Source organism: Clarias gariepinus, chromosome 26 (genome assembly GCF_024256425.1).
Source record: "Clarias gariepinus isolate MV-2021 ecotype Netherlands chromosome 26, CGAR_prim_01v2, whole genome shotgun sequence".
In the NCBI taxonomy this organism is placed as follows: Eukaryota; Metazoa; Chordata; class Actinopteri; order Siluriformes; family Clariidae; genus Clarias; species Clarias gariepinus.
In genome coordinates, this window is record NC_071125.1 from 6,864,085 (window position 1) to 6,881,172 (window position 17,088).

Consider the following 17,088-nt stretch of genomic DNA (forward strand, 5'->3'; position numbering starts at 1 on the left):
CAGCGGGTGATGAGGATGGCCTAATGATGCCGGCAGCTAGCGCCACAAAAATGTATTCATCCATTATATCGATTTTCCCTTAAGGAACTGTACTGTGGTCAGATGAATCAGTATTTCAGGTATTTCTTGGGAGAAACGGACGCTGTGTGCTCCGGGCAGACTGTTACCAGCAACAAGTCCAAAAGCCAGGGTCTGTCATAGTATGGGGTTGTGTCAGTGCCCTTGACAAAGGTAACTTGTACTTTTTTGATGGCACCATTGATGCTAAAAAGTACATAGAGATTTTGGAGCACAATATGCTGTCTTCAAGAAGACATCTTTTCCAGGGACGCCATGCATATTTTAACAAGACAATGCAAAACCACATTCTGCACACATTACAAAGTCCTGGCTGCGGAGGAAGAGGACACAGGTACTTGACTTTTGTTTGTTGTTTGTTGATTTCATTAATTAAAGTCTCAATGTCTGCAATTATGCCGTGCCTGCATCCACCCTCATTCCTGACAGTTTATATACTAGAATAGAATAGGTAATGACATTTACAACGTTATTTCCAGCCTGGACATGCATTTCCAGTTTTTTTATTTCATTCATTTTGACAGAGCAATTCTAAACTCAGGGTGTATCCTGAACTCAGTGGCGATTTCTTTAAGACTGCAAGGGAAGCCCAGCTTACCCTATAATGGCACAAATTAATGGTCAATTTATGTACTATTGTATTAACATTTTATTGACTAAAAATGTGTTTATCTCAAAGACAAGTTGGTTCAGAATCAGTTACAGTAGATATAGCAGGTCGGCTGACTTGATTTTCTTCTCATACATTCCCGTAGCGTCACAGTGCATTTCCCCGTTGAAGCCCAGCGTCCATTGACTTCAATGCAGCTGCTTTGAACGTTTTTTTTTCAGTGCTTTGAAACTAGACGGTCATTGGATAAACGCTGCGATTATGTCTCGCCCACGGACGCTCAGTGTCTCTGGGGGTGAATGAGGAGCAAATGAGGAGTGGGCTGGCCTGGACTCCGAGCTTCTACGTGATGATTGGAGGGTCTGTCGAAAGATTGCATCTCCTTTTGACTGACAGCGATTTTGTATTATAAGGAATCGCTGAAGCTATTCGCGCTCAGTCCCATCGCGGATTTCTCAAGTTCAGTCGAAATAAAAAAACTGCAACCTATTGACCAAAGAACCAAAGAACCAGATCCAAGAAGCAAAAAGTCAGTTTGATGGGGACGTGGACTCGCAGAGCCAGCGTCTCATGGAAAGAACATATAGAGTTAGAGAGAAGGGAAGCTGCCCTGTATCATGAGGAAGCTCAACTATTGAAAGCACGGAACCGGATAGGGGACGCCAGAAAAGCCCTGGACGCACAGACCCAGTATATCATTAAGGAGCGCAGACAGCTTCAAAAAGAACATATGGATCAAAAGAAGAAATGTGTCCTGCAGCCTGGAACAGCTGGATTGGCACTTCGTGAAGCTCTGCAACAAGAGGAGGAACGGCAGAAAAGAGCTCATGTTTTACTAAAGGAGGTGGAGCAGCAACTGGTGGAGAGGCAGAATGTCTTCTGCAGTCTTCTATTGTCCAGGGCACCTAACCTCCCCAAGAAACGCATTCTGACAGAGATGGAGAATGACCTGCTGCTCAGGGTGGCCAAGGACCCAGTAGGGGTAGAATTAGGCCTGGAGGATGACATCCGTGACATTTAAAAAAATGACAGGCACTGCGCAGGCATGATGAATATGAACAAAGTGAAAAATGGGAAGCTGATGTGGCTGTATCTTAACTACTGGAGCCTTCAGCTTACAATGCAGAAATACAGTAGAGCAGGGGATCGGCTGAAAGGGTCACTTCCTGATGTCAAGTGAAAAATAACCGAATAATGTGCAATCTTTTTTTTTAACTCCATGTGATGCCAAAAGTGTGTGGCAATTGTTATGGCTTGCACCAATAAATATGTATATACAGATGAGTGACAAATTTAAGTAAAAAGAAATAATAAATCTGCCAACTTGTTGGAGCAACACACATATTCATATCAATACAAAGCTCTTCTAAAAGATCACCTCTATGCTGTAATGAAACCTCTATCCCACCATGAATCTGTCCCCATCCACAGAGCATGACGACTTGGTTGACAGAATGGTTAAAATTTTTGTATTTATTTATGTGAATCATATGCTATGGCCCTCATAGTCATAAGATCTCAAGCCACTTGAACACCTACAGTAAGGTGTTCTTGGGGGAAACACACACCTCTCTTGCACTGCTCTCACCACCACTATGAGATGACATTGTACTGAGGGTGTTTTGGTGCCTCGTCATGCTCCAGCACATTAATTGAGCTTTTTCTTTTTTTTAATCATGAATATTTGTAATGGGATTAATAAATCTACTGACAAGAAATTCCAAATAATTCTGCTTCTGTGAGTGTATAATGTGGTTTCTGTTATCAATGATGAAATTATAGCGGTGTCAATTAAACTGTTTTATTCCTACAGATGTAAATCATCCCTGTAATAATAAAGTAAAAGAATAAAGAATAAATTTTTACAAATTTGTATTAGTAGATATAAAGGATAGACCTGCTCTTTCTTTTTCAAACACCTGACACACTTAATTTTGGAGATTATATTTGTATATGCATATACTGTATATTGTTCAGAATAAGTGAGAAAGCATGATTACGGTATTATTTACGCTATTATTACATAATATCAGAAACAAATATCATAAAACACTAAATTCTTTTGGATTAAAATAATGATTTCAGATGAATATTTCTATGCTGTATAAATTTTGCTTCATACACATTCACATTCCATACAAACTTAAATAATTCTTTTACTTGTGTAAAGCTGCTTTGCGACCATCGTTAAAAGCGCTATACAAATAAAATTGAATTGAATTGAATTAAAAACATTAACAGGAAGAACGCTACAGTACAATGTACACTAACTGCAAGTCTATGCCTGTAGGTGGGAGTGTATGATTTTAAAACCTGATTCCAAGTGTAAAATATTTGTTGTGCAACTGTGATTCAAAAATAAATAATACAAGAGAAGAATATATGTTTTATAATATCTGGGGCTGAAATGTTTGATCAGGTGTTAAAGGTGTGAACCCTGTTTCTTTATTCTGCCAAATTATGAATTTCTAAAATCTACTATATAACTATATCAAAAGGAAAATGTATCAAAAGTCAGGACCAATCATTTTGCTTTTATATGGTAAATATTTGCTGTATATACAAGAAGTGTTCAAGTCATACAGGAATTTTGTAATTTTGTAATTCGGAATAACAGAACACAGTTATCAATGTTAGGACGGTATGGGGATGTGGCAATTGAATGTTCACAGGAACAACAGCAGTGGGCACCAAGTCATTCACGGACGTATGGTCTTCTTTATGACTTTGGCACCATTCAAATGTTGTACTGAGGTTTAAGAGTCTCACAGTTGCAACTTTTCCAATTAGCCTAATCTGCATGTCCTGGAGGAAACCAGAACACCCAGGAGAAATCCACCCATCACAAGGAGAACATGCAAACATCTTGAACACAGTCCCGAGGCAATCTCAAACCTCTTTGATGCAGAAGTTGTGTCTGTTTTGGCAGTTAAGGACGAGACAGAGATACCTTCTCTTATAGGACGAATTAACAAAATGTTTATGCTATAAGACTTGGTCCTACAATCATCATTCAAATTTTTTTTGGGTTCCTCAGGCCAGACAGGTGATTTTACAAATGATTTGCTTATTAGAAAGTCAGCGGTTTAATCCTCAATGCTGCCAAGCTGCCACTAAGTCACTTAACCCTATCTGCATTAGGGATGCTGTATCATGCCTGATCCTGCTTCCTAACAAGCTGAAGACTGTGTAAAAGAAATTAAATGTGCTGTAATAAGATACAGTAACATAAATTATGGTGTAAATAAACGTGACTTTAAGTAGTAACCACTCAGGCCGAATCCATTTACTTTTTTTTTAGGCATGTATTCCACACATTATCAAATTAGAAAAGGAAGGAGTTAATGATTTTTACTGATTTGGGGCCATGTATTTTCCGAAATGCTTTGAGCAAAGTCTGTGGTATACCCAAGCTTGCTAAATAATGCACTGTGTTTGTAGTCCAACCAGCCCTAAAACAAAGAAAAGATAAGTTAGCACACTGTAAAGTACAGTATATATTTACATAGGTAATAAAGCAAAATAAAACATATTACTACATCAGGTCTTTAGGTATACGATAAGTCTCTGATAACGAACAATTAAAAGGGTTAAATAATATTTTATTATCTTCAGTAAATATTTCTATAACTTTGAATAATTAGCTTACATGTTATTTCTAAAATTATATTAAGTTCCCCTATAAGGGAAATAAAAAATATATCTAAAAAAATTTAATACTGATGGGGAAAATGGAACTACGGGTTGTTCGTGCCGATGCTTGTCGTAACAGCATTACATGAGTATCTAAATAAAGAACTCATTGTTTGATCATGTAAAACTCTGTCAATATCCAGACGTGACTCACGGTGACTAAAGCTTTTAAAATCTAGTTAAGATGGTTAAGACTTTAAAAAGGTTTGTGTTGTTCTTAGAAATGATTGATATACTGTACGTGTCTTCAGTTTTTGTCTTTTTGGACCTTATGTTTGGTGCTTGCTACTTTTATATTGTTTTCCACAGATGTCTATAATCCTGGGTTAATTAGTATCATTATTGTCATTTAGTTTAGACCTGTTGCTGTAATACTGTTTTGTTTATTGATGTTTTTTTTTTTTGTGTTGATGTCATTAATTAAAGGCTTAATGTCAGCAATTGTCATTGATTAAAGGGCTAATGTCTACAATTAAGCCGCGCCTGCATCCACCCTCATTCCTTACAGTGTTTATATACTAGAATAGATAATGACATTTACAACATTATATTCAGCCTTACTGGAAATGCATTTTAATTTTTTCTTTCATTAATTTGGACGGAGCAATTCAAAACGTAAAAAAAAAAAATTATTGGGCCTCCGAGTGGCGCAGTGGTAATTGTGCTCGCCCTGTAATCCGGAGATCGTGAGTTCGATTCCTGGCTGATGTTGTAAAAAGCATTTGTTGCTGCACATCAGTCTGGAAAGGGTTATAAAACCATTTACAAGTAATTTGAAGATGCAATACAAAAGATACAATAAAAAATATTGTACTGTAATATATTGTGTATGGCTAATTGTGTAAGTATCCTAGTACAGTAAGTAGACAATGTTTCTTGGACTTTTGAATAAGCTCTCGGAACGGAACTCATTCGTATGTAGGGGACTTAACCTGGTAACCTGGTTTGCGAGCGTTTTTGACTTGATATGCGAGTGATTCCAAAATCGAGTACAAAATCGAGCGAGTACCAAATATCATCAGGTATCATGTGGCACGCATGCACTTTGTTGTTTTCTTGTTTTGAAAACGAGAGTCACATGATGATTTTTCTTATGGGGGAAATTTGCTTTGATATAGGAGTGTGTTTCCACTGTACTGTTGTTTTGTATTGAAACTAAATGTGCAGACAATTGCTGTTGACCTGAAGAGCAAGTAAGCATTAGTTTAGCATTATATAGGAAAGACTTGACCTCACCTAGAGTCTAGTTTTGGTTTATCATTTTAATGTTTATGCTTACTGTATGAATAAAGCCTGTATTTACCGTGTGTATATAAGTAACACTGAGTGTGGTCCGATTTGGCACTAATGCACCCAGGATATAACACTGCGTAACATTTGGGGATTACAATGTTGTGCTTCAGTATACAATTTTATTTAAACCAACACATCACCATAAAGCCTGACAAACATTTGTTTTATTATTAGATTCGTTCATATAATTTTATAACATCATTTTATAAATATGGGTAGAGCAATTAAAAACTCAAGGTATCGCAAACCACACCCTGTCATGACACGGGTGAGTCGGCTATCATATGAAAAAAGCAAAACCTTAATTGTATTGTTCTTCCATCACTTTGTGTCTTTTGTGAAAACTGATCAGCAGGAATCTTTTGCTTTTTTTAACAACAAACTGCTGACTTTATTATATGCTAGGAAAGCTTCAGGATAGCGTCTTATTTCAGATCAAAAGCAATTTCAGAAGACATGAGGAGCTAGAGAGAAGGGAAGCTGTCCTAAGCTATGAACAAGCTCAACTACCAAGATAGAGGACTCCAGGCAAACCCTGGCTTCACCGGGCCAGTATCTCGCGGACAAGGAGGACAAACAGCTGCAGAAGGAAAGTGGCCAGTCTGGTGCATCTAAGAGATGACGACTTTCACACACAAACCAGTTTATCAAATAGAGACTCACCCTCATACAAGCGCACGTTTGTTAACACAAAATAAAAGATGCTTTACGTAACAGGAAACACTACACATGTTGCACGCGCACTGAGACCGGGCATAGGAGACGATTACCCACAATTCTGCAGCGCGCGCGAGAGAAGAACCATTGGAACCGTTGTGATCACGTGACGCTCAGTTAAAACAAGAAGCACATGCATGCCACATGATACTCGATGACACATAGTACATGTATATCAAGACTTGCTTGTTAAGTCAAAATTTATTTTAAAAAAAATTGCCCGTTGTGCAGAACGCTTGCAAACGGGTAACTCGAAATTCGAGGTTCCACTGTATTTAATCCAGCACATACTGTAACTGTTCATAACATCACTTTTACCTTTCAACATTTTGATTTCATTTAGTCATATGGTGCAGGTTTAACTTCAGGCTGATATCTAAGTATGGCCAAAGTTTCATTAAATTCTTTCTAGCTAGTTTTGTCTGATGCCGTGACAAAATCAGCTGGACAGACATACAGACACATTTTTCGGAGACTGGTTTCAGGTCCTCCAATGTATAAAATGTAAAGATATTATTAAAAGAGCGAGTTCTGACCAATGCACAGGCAAAAGTCAATATGTGCATATTTTTAACAAAACGATTTATAAGACTATATAACAAGTGCAAAGAAAAATAAATGTGTACATGGTACATATTTAAACAAATATCTTTTTTTATTACAAACTGTCACGATTCTTTTTAAAGGTAAAGTGCAGGTTAATTTGTTTTATTTTTACTTTATATCTTGTATTCATTATTTTTATATAAATATTTTTGGGTTATGAAACAAATTGTCTGAGTTTCCATTAATGAAGAGTGAACATTCACAAATTCCCATAAACACAATCTTAAACCTTGTGGAAAGCCTTTTTAGAAGAGTTGAAGCTGTTATAGCGACACAGGACCGACATCATATTAAACCCTATGGATTAAAAATTTGATGTTACTCAACTTCATATGCGTGTGAAGGCAGGCTTTTGCCAACATTGTATAGTTAATACAATCAAGACTTAAAGTTTGCGTTGTTATTAGATAACCGTTAGACTGATAAAAGAAAAGGCTGTGATTGAAGGGTAATGCCCCCAAACAAGGCATTACCCTTCAATTATGAATTAAAGGACAGTGGCGTAGTATAATGTTGGGTCATGACGACGCACCAAGACACCTTCAATACAATGTCATCTTATAGATTTGTCAAGTCTTTGTAAATGTCCCAGATTGAAGAAGAACAGCTTATTTTCAGGTGTTTTGATAAAGATGGATGTGGAGGAGCGACCATTGCTAGAAAGGTGTGTGTTTTTCCTAAAATGTTTTTAACCTTTTGGTCTTAAACCCCAGCCGAGTCTAGTATCAGTTTCGTTTTGTCTGTGTTTGTTGATTTCATAAAAAATCTTAACGACTGCAATTACACCATGCCTGCATCCACCCACATTCCTGCCAATGTTCATACTGAAAGGCAGCGCCATTTTACAATGTTATTTTCAGCCTACATGGAAATGCATTTTCACTTTTTGTTTCATTAATTTGGTCAGAGCAATTAGAAAATCCGGGTGGGTCCCGAACCACACCCTTCAATCATCACATATAGAAAGCAAAACCTTCATTGTATTGTTCTTACATCACTTTATGTTTGTAGGGAAAAACATTCATTGGATTACCTTTAGCTTTGATTACAGGACACATGTGGTGACCACTTCATGTGTGAAAATGATTCCTTCCCTCTTTCACAATTTCAGTCCTGGAATATACCCGTGCCATCAGGGAATAAAAACTCCATAGATGTGATAACCTGGTCATTTATTACATTCAGGGCATCAGCTGACTTCATTTTATCGCCTAGACCTTAGCAACCAAGAAAGTTTGTGTCGTTATTAGATATGTTTTTTTTTTTTATACTGGAATAGACAGTGTCATTTTATAATGTCATTTTTATCTTTACTGGAAATGCAATTTAAAAACTAAGGGTGTATTCCAAACCACACCCTTTTATATCACAAGTGATTCAGCCATCATATGGAGACAAACCCCACAACCACCAAGTTGCCACTGTTGGGCCCTTGAACAAGGCCCTTAACCCTCAATGAGATAAAAAAAAAGTTTAAGTCGCTCTGGATAAGAGCGTCTGCCAAAATGCTTAAATGTAAAATGTAACCCAGTTCCAGTTATTTCAAATTTCCCTAGTTGTTATCTTTGCTTCATGCAGCTTTTGACCCTTATGAAATGGTGGCCATTTTTTGTCCAGGCCACCCCATCTATGAATTATTTTTAATTTTTTTTTATTGACCAGGCGGCTTTATATTATACATTAATACTGGAAAAAAAAAACATAAATATAACATACAGTAAATACATTTTATAGAAAATATAAACGAATATCCGCATACTGTTTGGCAAATATTTCATCACAAAACTAGTGCTAGTAACATTTAGTTCTACACCACAAAAGTTCACACATTTTTGTACACATTTGAAGTTTCTTGACATACTGAATTGATTGCGTTGTTTGTTTGCTTTCCTGAATCGAATGGCATGGGTGTGCATTCCTGAGTGAAGTTTCACACATCATCGATGACACTCACATCTCTATAAAAGCATGAGCACAGAGCTGCAACAGAATGACGTGCTGACAAGCGCTGCAAAGTCTCAGTATCAGGCGTAACATCACTATAAGTAAGTCCTATTTTACAAAAACTTCATTTAACTTCAAAAACTTTTATTCATTAACTTCATTATGTCGCCATTTAAAAAAAAAAATAAAATGAAATGTGCTAACAACTGCTGTTGTCCTAAGAAGCAAATTGGCATTTGGGTGGCATTATATAGGAAGGCGTGAGTATAACCTGCAGTCTAGTTTTGGAGTAATGTTTATGCTTACTGTATGAATAAAGCTTGTGTTTACCATGTGTACTTAAGTAAGACTGTGTAATACATCGTACGGTCATGTAAAAGTCTGTTACTGTCCAAATGAGACCCATCATGACACATGGCCCAGCTTGTAAAATCTAGATAAGACAGCAAAGACTTTAAAAAGGTTTGTGTCGTTATTAGATATGCTCATATCTCGAAGTAGAAGTCTAACTGGAAATGCATTTTCATTTTTTTGCTCTATTAATTTGGGCAGAGCAATCTGATAATCTAATAGTGTAAATCCCAAACCACACCCCTTTCATGACACAGGTGAGTCAGCCAGCATATGGAGAACGTAATATGATGCTTTGCTTTGCTCTTCCATCACTTTATGTCTTTAATGAAAAACAATCAGCAAGAATATTTTATATATATTATCAATGTACTGCTCTGGCTTCCCAGAACCAGCATCTCATGGAGGAGCGCAAGAAGTTGCAGAAGGAAATTGAGGAGCTACAGGAGAGGAAACGTGTCCTGGAGCAAGAAGCACCTCAACTAGAGAAAATGCGTAACCGGATACAGGACTCCCGGCAATCCCTCATGGAGCAGCAGAAGCAGATTCAGAAGAAACGTGAGGAGCTAGATGAGAAGAAACGTACCATGGACCAAGAAGAAGCTCAACAACAGAAAGCACGTAACAGGATAAATGACGCCAGGCAAGCGCTCGTGGAGCAGCAAAAGCAGATCTATCAGGAAGAAGCTAAACTAAAGAAGGAACGTGAGGAGCTGGAGAAGAAGAAGAAATGTGCCTACTGTGGTAAATGATCCTGAGTAATCTCTCAGATGATGAGGCCTCATCATGACCCCTCACCTTTCTAAAACACTGTCTTTTAATTGATCGTTTCCTTCCTTAATTTTCCTAAATAAGGAAGTTTTCTTTAAATTGTTATTATAATGTAAATGATTATAATAATAAAGTAAAAATAAAAGTCTTCTTTCTTTTTGTCAAATGTGTTTAGTTATAAACAGTAGCAATAATAAACATTTTCTTGCAATCTATTCACTCTTAAATGCTTTCTGTCATGACTTAGGATAAGTTTATTATCAATCTGGTGCAAGAAATATAAATTATGGTTAATTTAAATTGATTAGAATAGAAAATTGTGCCTCATTCCTAGTTGGAGTGTAAAGTGGTAGGTCAGATGAAAAAATGGAGACAGAGGCTAAAGTGAAAGAGACAGTGACACTGAGCCACAGCCTGTAGAAAGTATGAAGGGAAAAGCAAGCTTTAATTATAGCACACAATGTGTGCACAAAGCCAGTCCATGTGTGAAAATGATTCCTCCTGCTGAAAACTCCACCCATGTCCATAGTCTTGTCCTCAGACACTATCAGTTTCGTTTGTGTTTGTTGATTTCATTAATGTCTGCAATTACGCCCCGCCTGCAACTACCCTCATTTCTGACAATGTGCATATCTTAAAATAGTGTGAAAATAGTGAAATAGTGTTCATGTGCGAAAATGATTCCTCCTGCTCTCACATACACTCTTTCACAATTCGAGTCCTGGAATGGCCTGTGCAATCAGGAAAGAAAAAATACATAAATGTGAAAAACTGGTGTACATTCAGGTCGTCAGCTGACTTCATTTTATTGCCACATAATGTTGCTGAGCCGAGACTTGACCAACCGAAACAACCCCAGATCATAACACTGCCTCCAGATGCACGTACAGTGGGCACTATGCATGATTCTCCATCATTCTGGAATAGGGTCAATCTCACCTCATCAGACTACATGATCTTTCTCCTTCACTATATACTTCACTTTTTATGTTCCTCGCAAATTGAAGCCTTTTTCTGATTAGTCTTTCTAACAAGTGTTTTTCTTACAGTAACACAGCTGTTTAGTCCCAATCCTGGGTTATCATGATACGTTCACTATTAATCATAGTCAGGGTTTTTATCTGTTGTTTTTCTACCATGAAACTTCAACAAGTGTTTAAGTGATCTCCATTCATGATTAGCAAAAAAAAATCACACATTTCTTTTACAAAGTTGACAGTTCAGTACTATCCTTCCAGGCGAATTTTTAAGCCCCACTTGTCAACAAAATGATAACGAAAACGGCCAAGTGTACTATTTATTGAAATATCAATTTCTAAACCAATAAGATCAAATAACACCAAGTTCAAAACAGATAAAATACACGTGCAATTGTTATAACAGGCTTACTTCGTCACTTATCTAGAGCTTTCTTTCAAAGACGTCAAGTGGCTTATTAACGTGACTGGGGTGTGTTGTCTCTAAGTGTCTTCCTACTTTGTTCGGTCTTATGCTGTCTGCTGCCAGCGGTTTAAGACACAAAACACACACTGGTCTCTCCTCTGCCCCCACCATCACCACCATGAATCCAAACGCAACATAGGCTTCATCATGTTTTCATTTCGGCTGGATTTTTGGTTGATTAGGCTGATGATGCTGAATCACCTGCTTTTTTGTGGTCCATGTAACAAATGTATCCATTGAAGTTATCATGCTCACTACATACAGTACGCTACTGACTGATGTTATGCTCTAAAATGCCCCCCCGCCACAGATTGCCTCCCCTACATAATCTCTTTCAAATAATATATTAGAACATAAATTCATAGGTTTATGGTTTACAAATTACAAATTATAACAAACGAATTTAATTATAAAATGTATTTAAATCCATACAGAGCACTTCGAATTGATCACCTTAATACTATGATGAAACTTGTTCCATTAGTCTGTCCCCATCCAACATGAGCAAAAGGACTTGATAAAAACAAAATTAGGTAAATCATATGCTATGGCCCTCATTGTCAACAAATCTCAAAGCCACTTTTCTTTAATTTGTATTAAATTCTTTTCTTTAATTCAAGCGTAATGACTTGTTTGGTCAGTCATTAATATTGAACCCTGTTCCTTCATTCTGCAACATTATGGATTTCTGAAATCCACAACCATAACATATACAAGGATTGTTCAAGTCAATCTGGGATTTTTGTACAGAATGCACTTATCCCAGCATTTCACTTGTGCTTGGATATCATCGAGTTAGAAAGTATTCTCAGTAGGCCAGAACCATAATCGCACTGCCTGCTTCACGTCTGAAATATTGTCCTCTCATGAACTCCTTTAATGGCCCAAACATGTAGAAATCACTAGCAAGGTCATCTCAGCAGGGATTGTCGGACCTACAGCCTTCTTTAAACGTTTTTACCATTCGGATGTTTTACTGAGGTTAAGATTTCTATCACTTATATGCTGTCTACAAAAATCTTTGTGTTGTTTGTGTTGTTATTAGATATCTTTGTCAGGGACAACCCCTAGAGGACTCTCCATATGTCATCAGACTTTGTCTTTTTGAATTTTGTGTCGACACAAGTATTCATTGTTTTTAGGTTCACAGTTTTACTGTAATCCAAGGTTAATTAGTATCATTGTTTAAACCCCAGCCATGTCTTGTCCTCAGACACTATCAGTTTCGTTTGTGTTTGCTGATTTCATTAATGTCTGCAATTACGCCCCGCCTGCAACCACCCTCATTCCTAACAATGATAAATTCCATGTGCATTTCTTGAAATAGGTAGTGACATTTTACCATGTTATTAAATGCATTTTCATTTTCTGTTTTGTTAATTTGGGTAGAGCAATTCGAAACTAAGGGTGTGTCCCGAACCACACCCTTTCATTACACAGGTGCATCAGTCATCGCATTTAGAAAAAAAAAAAAACTTTATTGTATATTGTATGGAAATGCTCTTGCTCTCACCATTAAACATAGCCATGGTTTTTACTGTTTTACCATGCGACTTCACAAGTGTTCTCCATTCATGACTTTTTTTTTCCCTACCACATTTCCTTTAGGTGATGGAACTTTAAAATCTCACTAGTTGTTTTCTTTGCTTGATGCAGCCAAGTAATTTGAAACATCTGAAACGGCGCCTTTTTAGGCCAGTCAGTGTAACTGACACATTATCTATGAAAAAAATATATTTTTTATTGATCAGGTGTCTTTACATTACAGATTAACACGTTAACATAAGCATAAATAAACAAATTATACATAAAAATTTTAACTAATACTGTATCCACATAAATTTTTGGGAGAAAGCAAATAAACAGTTGCCAATTGTGAGTTATCTTGTTTCCCTTCTAATTCTCTGGACACATTCTGACTTGAATGCATTGCTTGTTAGTTTTTTTGAACTGAAAGGAATGGGTGTGTATTCCTGAGTGAAGCTTCACACATGATCAATGACACTCTCATCTTGCATCTATAAAAGCTTCAGCACAGAGCTTCAACAAAGTGACACGACAACACGGCATCAGGCATAACATCACTATAAGTAAGTGTTATTTTATTAAAGCTTAATTTATAAGTACTGTTGTTTTTATATTAAAATCAAATGTGCAATTAGTTAAACATTATGTAAGAAGGATTACCCTGTGTATGTACAGTAACTAACACTATGTTCAGTCAGTTTTAACAAAATTGCTGATGTACAGTATTTCTATGATGGCATATGATATTCCCAGCCTAACTGGAAATGCATTTTCACTTGTTTGCTTCATTAATTTGGGCAAAGCAATCCGATACTCAGGGTGTATCCCCACCCTTTAATGTGACGTGTGAGTCGGCCATCATATGGAGAAAGCAAAACCTGCATGGCTTTGCTCTTATATCACTTTACGTCTTTAGTGCAAAACCATCGGCAGGAATATTTTTCTCCATTAACAATAAAGTGTTGACTTTATTACATGTTAGGAAGGCTCTGACTTCACAAAACCAGCATCTCATGGAGGAGTGCAAGTTGCAGAAGGAAGTTGCGGAGCTACAGGAGAAGAGACGTGTCCTGCAGCAAGAAGTTAATCAACTAGAGAAAACACGTAACCGAATGCAGGACTCCAGGCAATCCCTCATGGAGCAGGAGACGCAGATACTGACTCAACGTAAAGAGCTAGATGAGAAGAAACGTGATCTGGACCAAGAAGAAGCTCACCTACAGAAAGCACGTAACCAGATAGATGACAAAAGGCAAGCCTTGGTGGAACAAGAGAAGCAGATACAGCAGGCACGCAAGGAGCTAGAGGAGAAGAAACGTGCCCTGGAGGAAGAAACAGCTAAACAAAAGAAGGAACGTGCAGAGCTAGAAAAGAAGAAGAAATGTGTCTACTGCGGTAAATCTCCATGAGGAATCTATGAGATAACGTGATCCAGCAACTTACTTAGCTTCTGTCCTTTAGTTCCAAGAATAACAAGAATATCTGAGATGAGTGGATAAAATGTTTTCTGTTATTCAGGAGAAAGTTACTGCTGTTTCATTTGAATTGTTTTATTCCTATGTAATGTAAATCATTAAAATTATAAAGTCAAAAATATCCTCTTCCAAAATGTTCCATTAAAAATAAAAGTCTTCTGTCTTCTTGGCAAATGTGTTTAGTTATAAACAGTAGCAATAATAAACACTTTATTGCAATCTTTTCGCTCGTTAACGTTTTCACAAATAGATCACTGGAATATGCCTGTGCCATCATTGTACAATCAAGTAAAAGTCGGTCACTATCCAGATGTGACTCATCATTGCACTGGGCCAAGTTTGTAAAATCTAGTCAAGACGGTTAAAACTTTAAGGTTAAGGTTTGTGTCATTATTAGATCATATACTGAAGTAGGCAATGTCATTTTATACGGTTATTTTTAGCCTGACTGGAAATGCATTTTCACTTTTTTTTTTTTTTTTATTAATTTAAGCAGCGCAATCCAAAACTCAAGGTGTATCCAGAACCACACCCTTTCATGACACAGGTGCTTCAGCCAATATATGAAGAAAGCAAAACCTGCATTGCATCACTTTACGTCTTTAGTGAAAAACAATTAGCAGGAATGATTTGCTTTTTAACAACTGAACTACTAAATATATTACCTGCTACTATTATATTCACTTCTGATGCAAAGTCAGCATTCACTTTGGTCACTGTTGCAGTTCCACTACACAAACGGTAACCATCGCTGTAGTGGATTGGCATATTTGTAATCAAATAAGAGAAGGGGTGCCTTACATGTTCAAATCTCCAAAAAAATTATATTATCATTTGAGAAACAGTCTAAATAAGGCATGCATTTTAAAGCTTAAATCAAAACTATTGCCATTGCTTTGGATTACTGGAAATGTTACAGAAGTCACAACCAACCATTTTTCTTATTCAGTGAAACCTTGTATTGTGAGTAACTTGGTCTGCGAGTGTTTTGCAAGACGAGCAAAAAATTTTCATAAATTTTAAAATCGATAAACAAGCAAGGTTGTATATACAATTTGTCAAAAGGAAGCAAAAGCAGTGTTCTTAGACAGGATCCTTGTTAAAGTCACACAAAAAGAAAAATATTTCAGTGAGCCGACAGAGACTTTCTGTCGTCCTACACAATAACCCCCATCCTCTTCTCCCTCTCGTCTCATTTACACCAGCTACATTTCAAAGTTAATTTTTTCTATTTTTACTTTATGTTTTACATTAATAATTTTTATATTGATATTGTTGGGTTGTGAAACAAATCCATTATTTCATATGGGGAAATTTGCTTTGATATTCAAGTGCTTTGTATTACAAGCACGCTTCCGGAACGAATTATGCTGGCAAACCAAGGTTTAACTGTATATGGCAAAATAAGACATTTACAGCATATACAGTATTAGTTCTAGCAAATATCAAATCAGTGGAAGATTATTTCAGCAACCTCAACCTCTGACTTGCATTGTTACATTGATGGAATCCTCAGTCAAACAAAAGGGATAGTGTGGAGAATGGGCTTTTCCCCCCTTAGGTTAAATAAGAGTTTATTTTTTATCTAAAAAAAAAAAAATAAAAAATAAAAATAAATAAATAAAATAACTGCTTTACAGTGATTGTTTAGGATTTTATTTAAGTCAAACACCTTCAGTCAAAATATCCCATGGCTTGTTTTTGCACATGTTAAGAAAATTAGCAAATGAACTATGTACATAACATCTGGTTTTATATTTATATTTATACCATTAAATCAATAAATAGTACTAACATTAATTTCAGTGTAACACATGACAGCCAGCAAATATGTTGGTGATGGTACTACACTGTTTCATAAAGCTCACCTGCCACTAAATCCCTTAACCCTATCTGCATTAGAGATTCTGTATCAGTGTATGGCACTGTATATACAGTACAGTAGGTAATAAAGCAGAATAAAACATATTACAACAGCAAGTCTTTAGGTATAAGATACATCTTTAAAAGTACTGAAGTCATTTCAATTGGTCAAACAATTTAAACGTGTTAAATAATATAACCTATAATTTAAGTTCCTATGAGTATGTATAATAAGCTTATGTATTATTTCCATAACTACAAGGAATTCCCTTTGTAAACGTTCCTACAATAAACAGAACATCAGGTTTGATAGAAAAGTTAAAACATGATTGTGTAAGAAATAAAAAAGTGGGGTTGATGTTCACTATTATATTGAAAAGTGGAGTTGATGGATTTGAATTAATTAATAAACATCACATTGTACTGTACTTATAAGACACTTATAATTATTTAATATTATGGAACGCCTACGAAGCAAGTTACTGTTATCACTTACGTTATAGCAACTAATGTATAAACCAATACTCTTTCACCAGCCTCTTTTTTCCTTTTCACTCAAAATCCTTTGTCCTGTGAGGAAACTTACTGTTACAAATCCTTGGCACTAGAGACTCCTTCCTTTTATCTCTTGAGAGAAAACATTACCAAATCAATCATCACATATCCTTCATTGTTAAACAGAAGAAGTTTTTTTTTTTTTTTACTTTTTTTTTTTTT

At 36.4% G+C, this 17,088-nt stretch overlaps 1 protein-coding gene and 1 pseudogene across 1 annotated transcript; both read left to right on the forward strand.

Moving 5' to 3' along the window:
- The first annotated feature begins 1,177 nt into the window (after positions 1-1,177).
- LOC128513844 (coiled-coil domain-containing protein 127-like) lies at positions 1,178-1,868 on the forward strand (annotated as a pseudogene).
- Positions 1,869-8,991: 7,123 nt separating this feature from the next.
- Positions 8,992-10,123, forward strand: LOC128513924 (uncharacterized). Its single transcript, XM_053487491.1, has 2 exons — positions 8,992-9,042; positions 9,682-10,123. The coding sequence occupies exon 2, from the start codon at positions 9,694-9,696 to the stop codon at positions 10,042-10,044; it is 351 nt and encodes a 116-aa protein (XP_053343466.1). The 5' UTR covers positions 8,992-9,042; positions 9,682-9,693; the 3' UTR covers positions 10,045-10,123.
- Positions 10,124-17,088: the final 6,965 nt, after the last annotated feature.

What these genes read in the sequence shown, in the direction of transcription:
- LOC128513924 (XM_053487491.1), top strand. Translation starts at nt 9,694, where the DNA reads ATGGAGGAGCGCAAGAAGTTGCAGAAGGAAATTGAGGAGCTACAGGAG.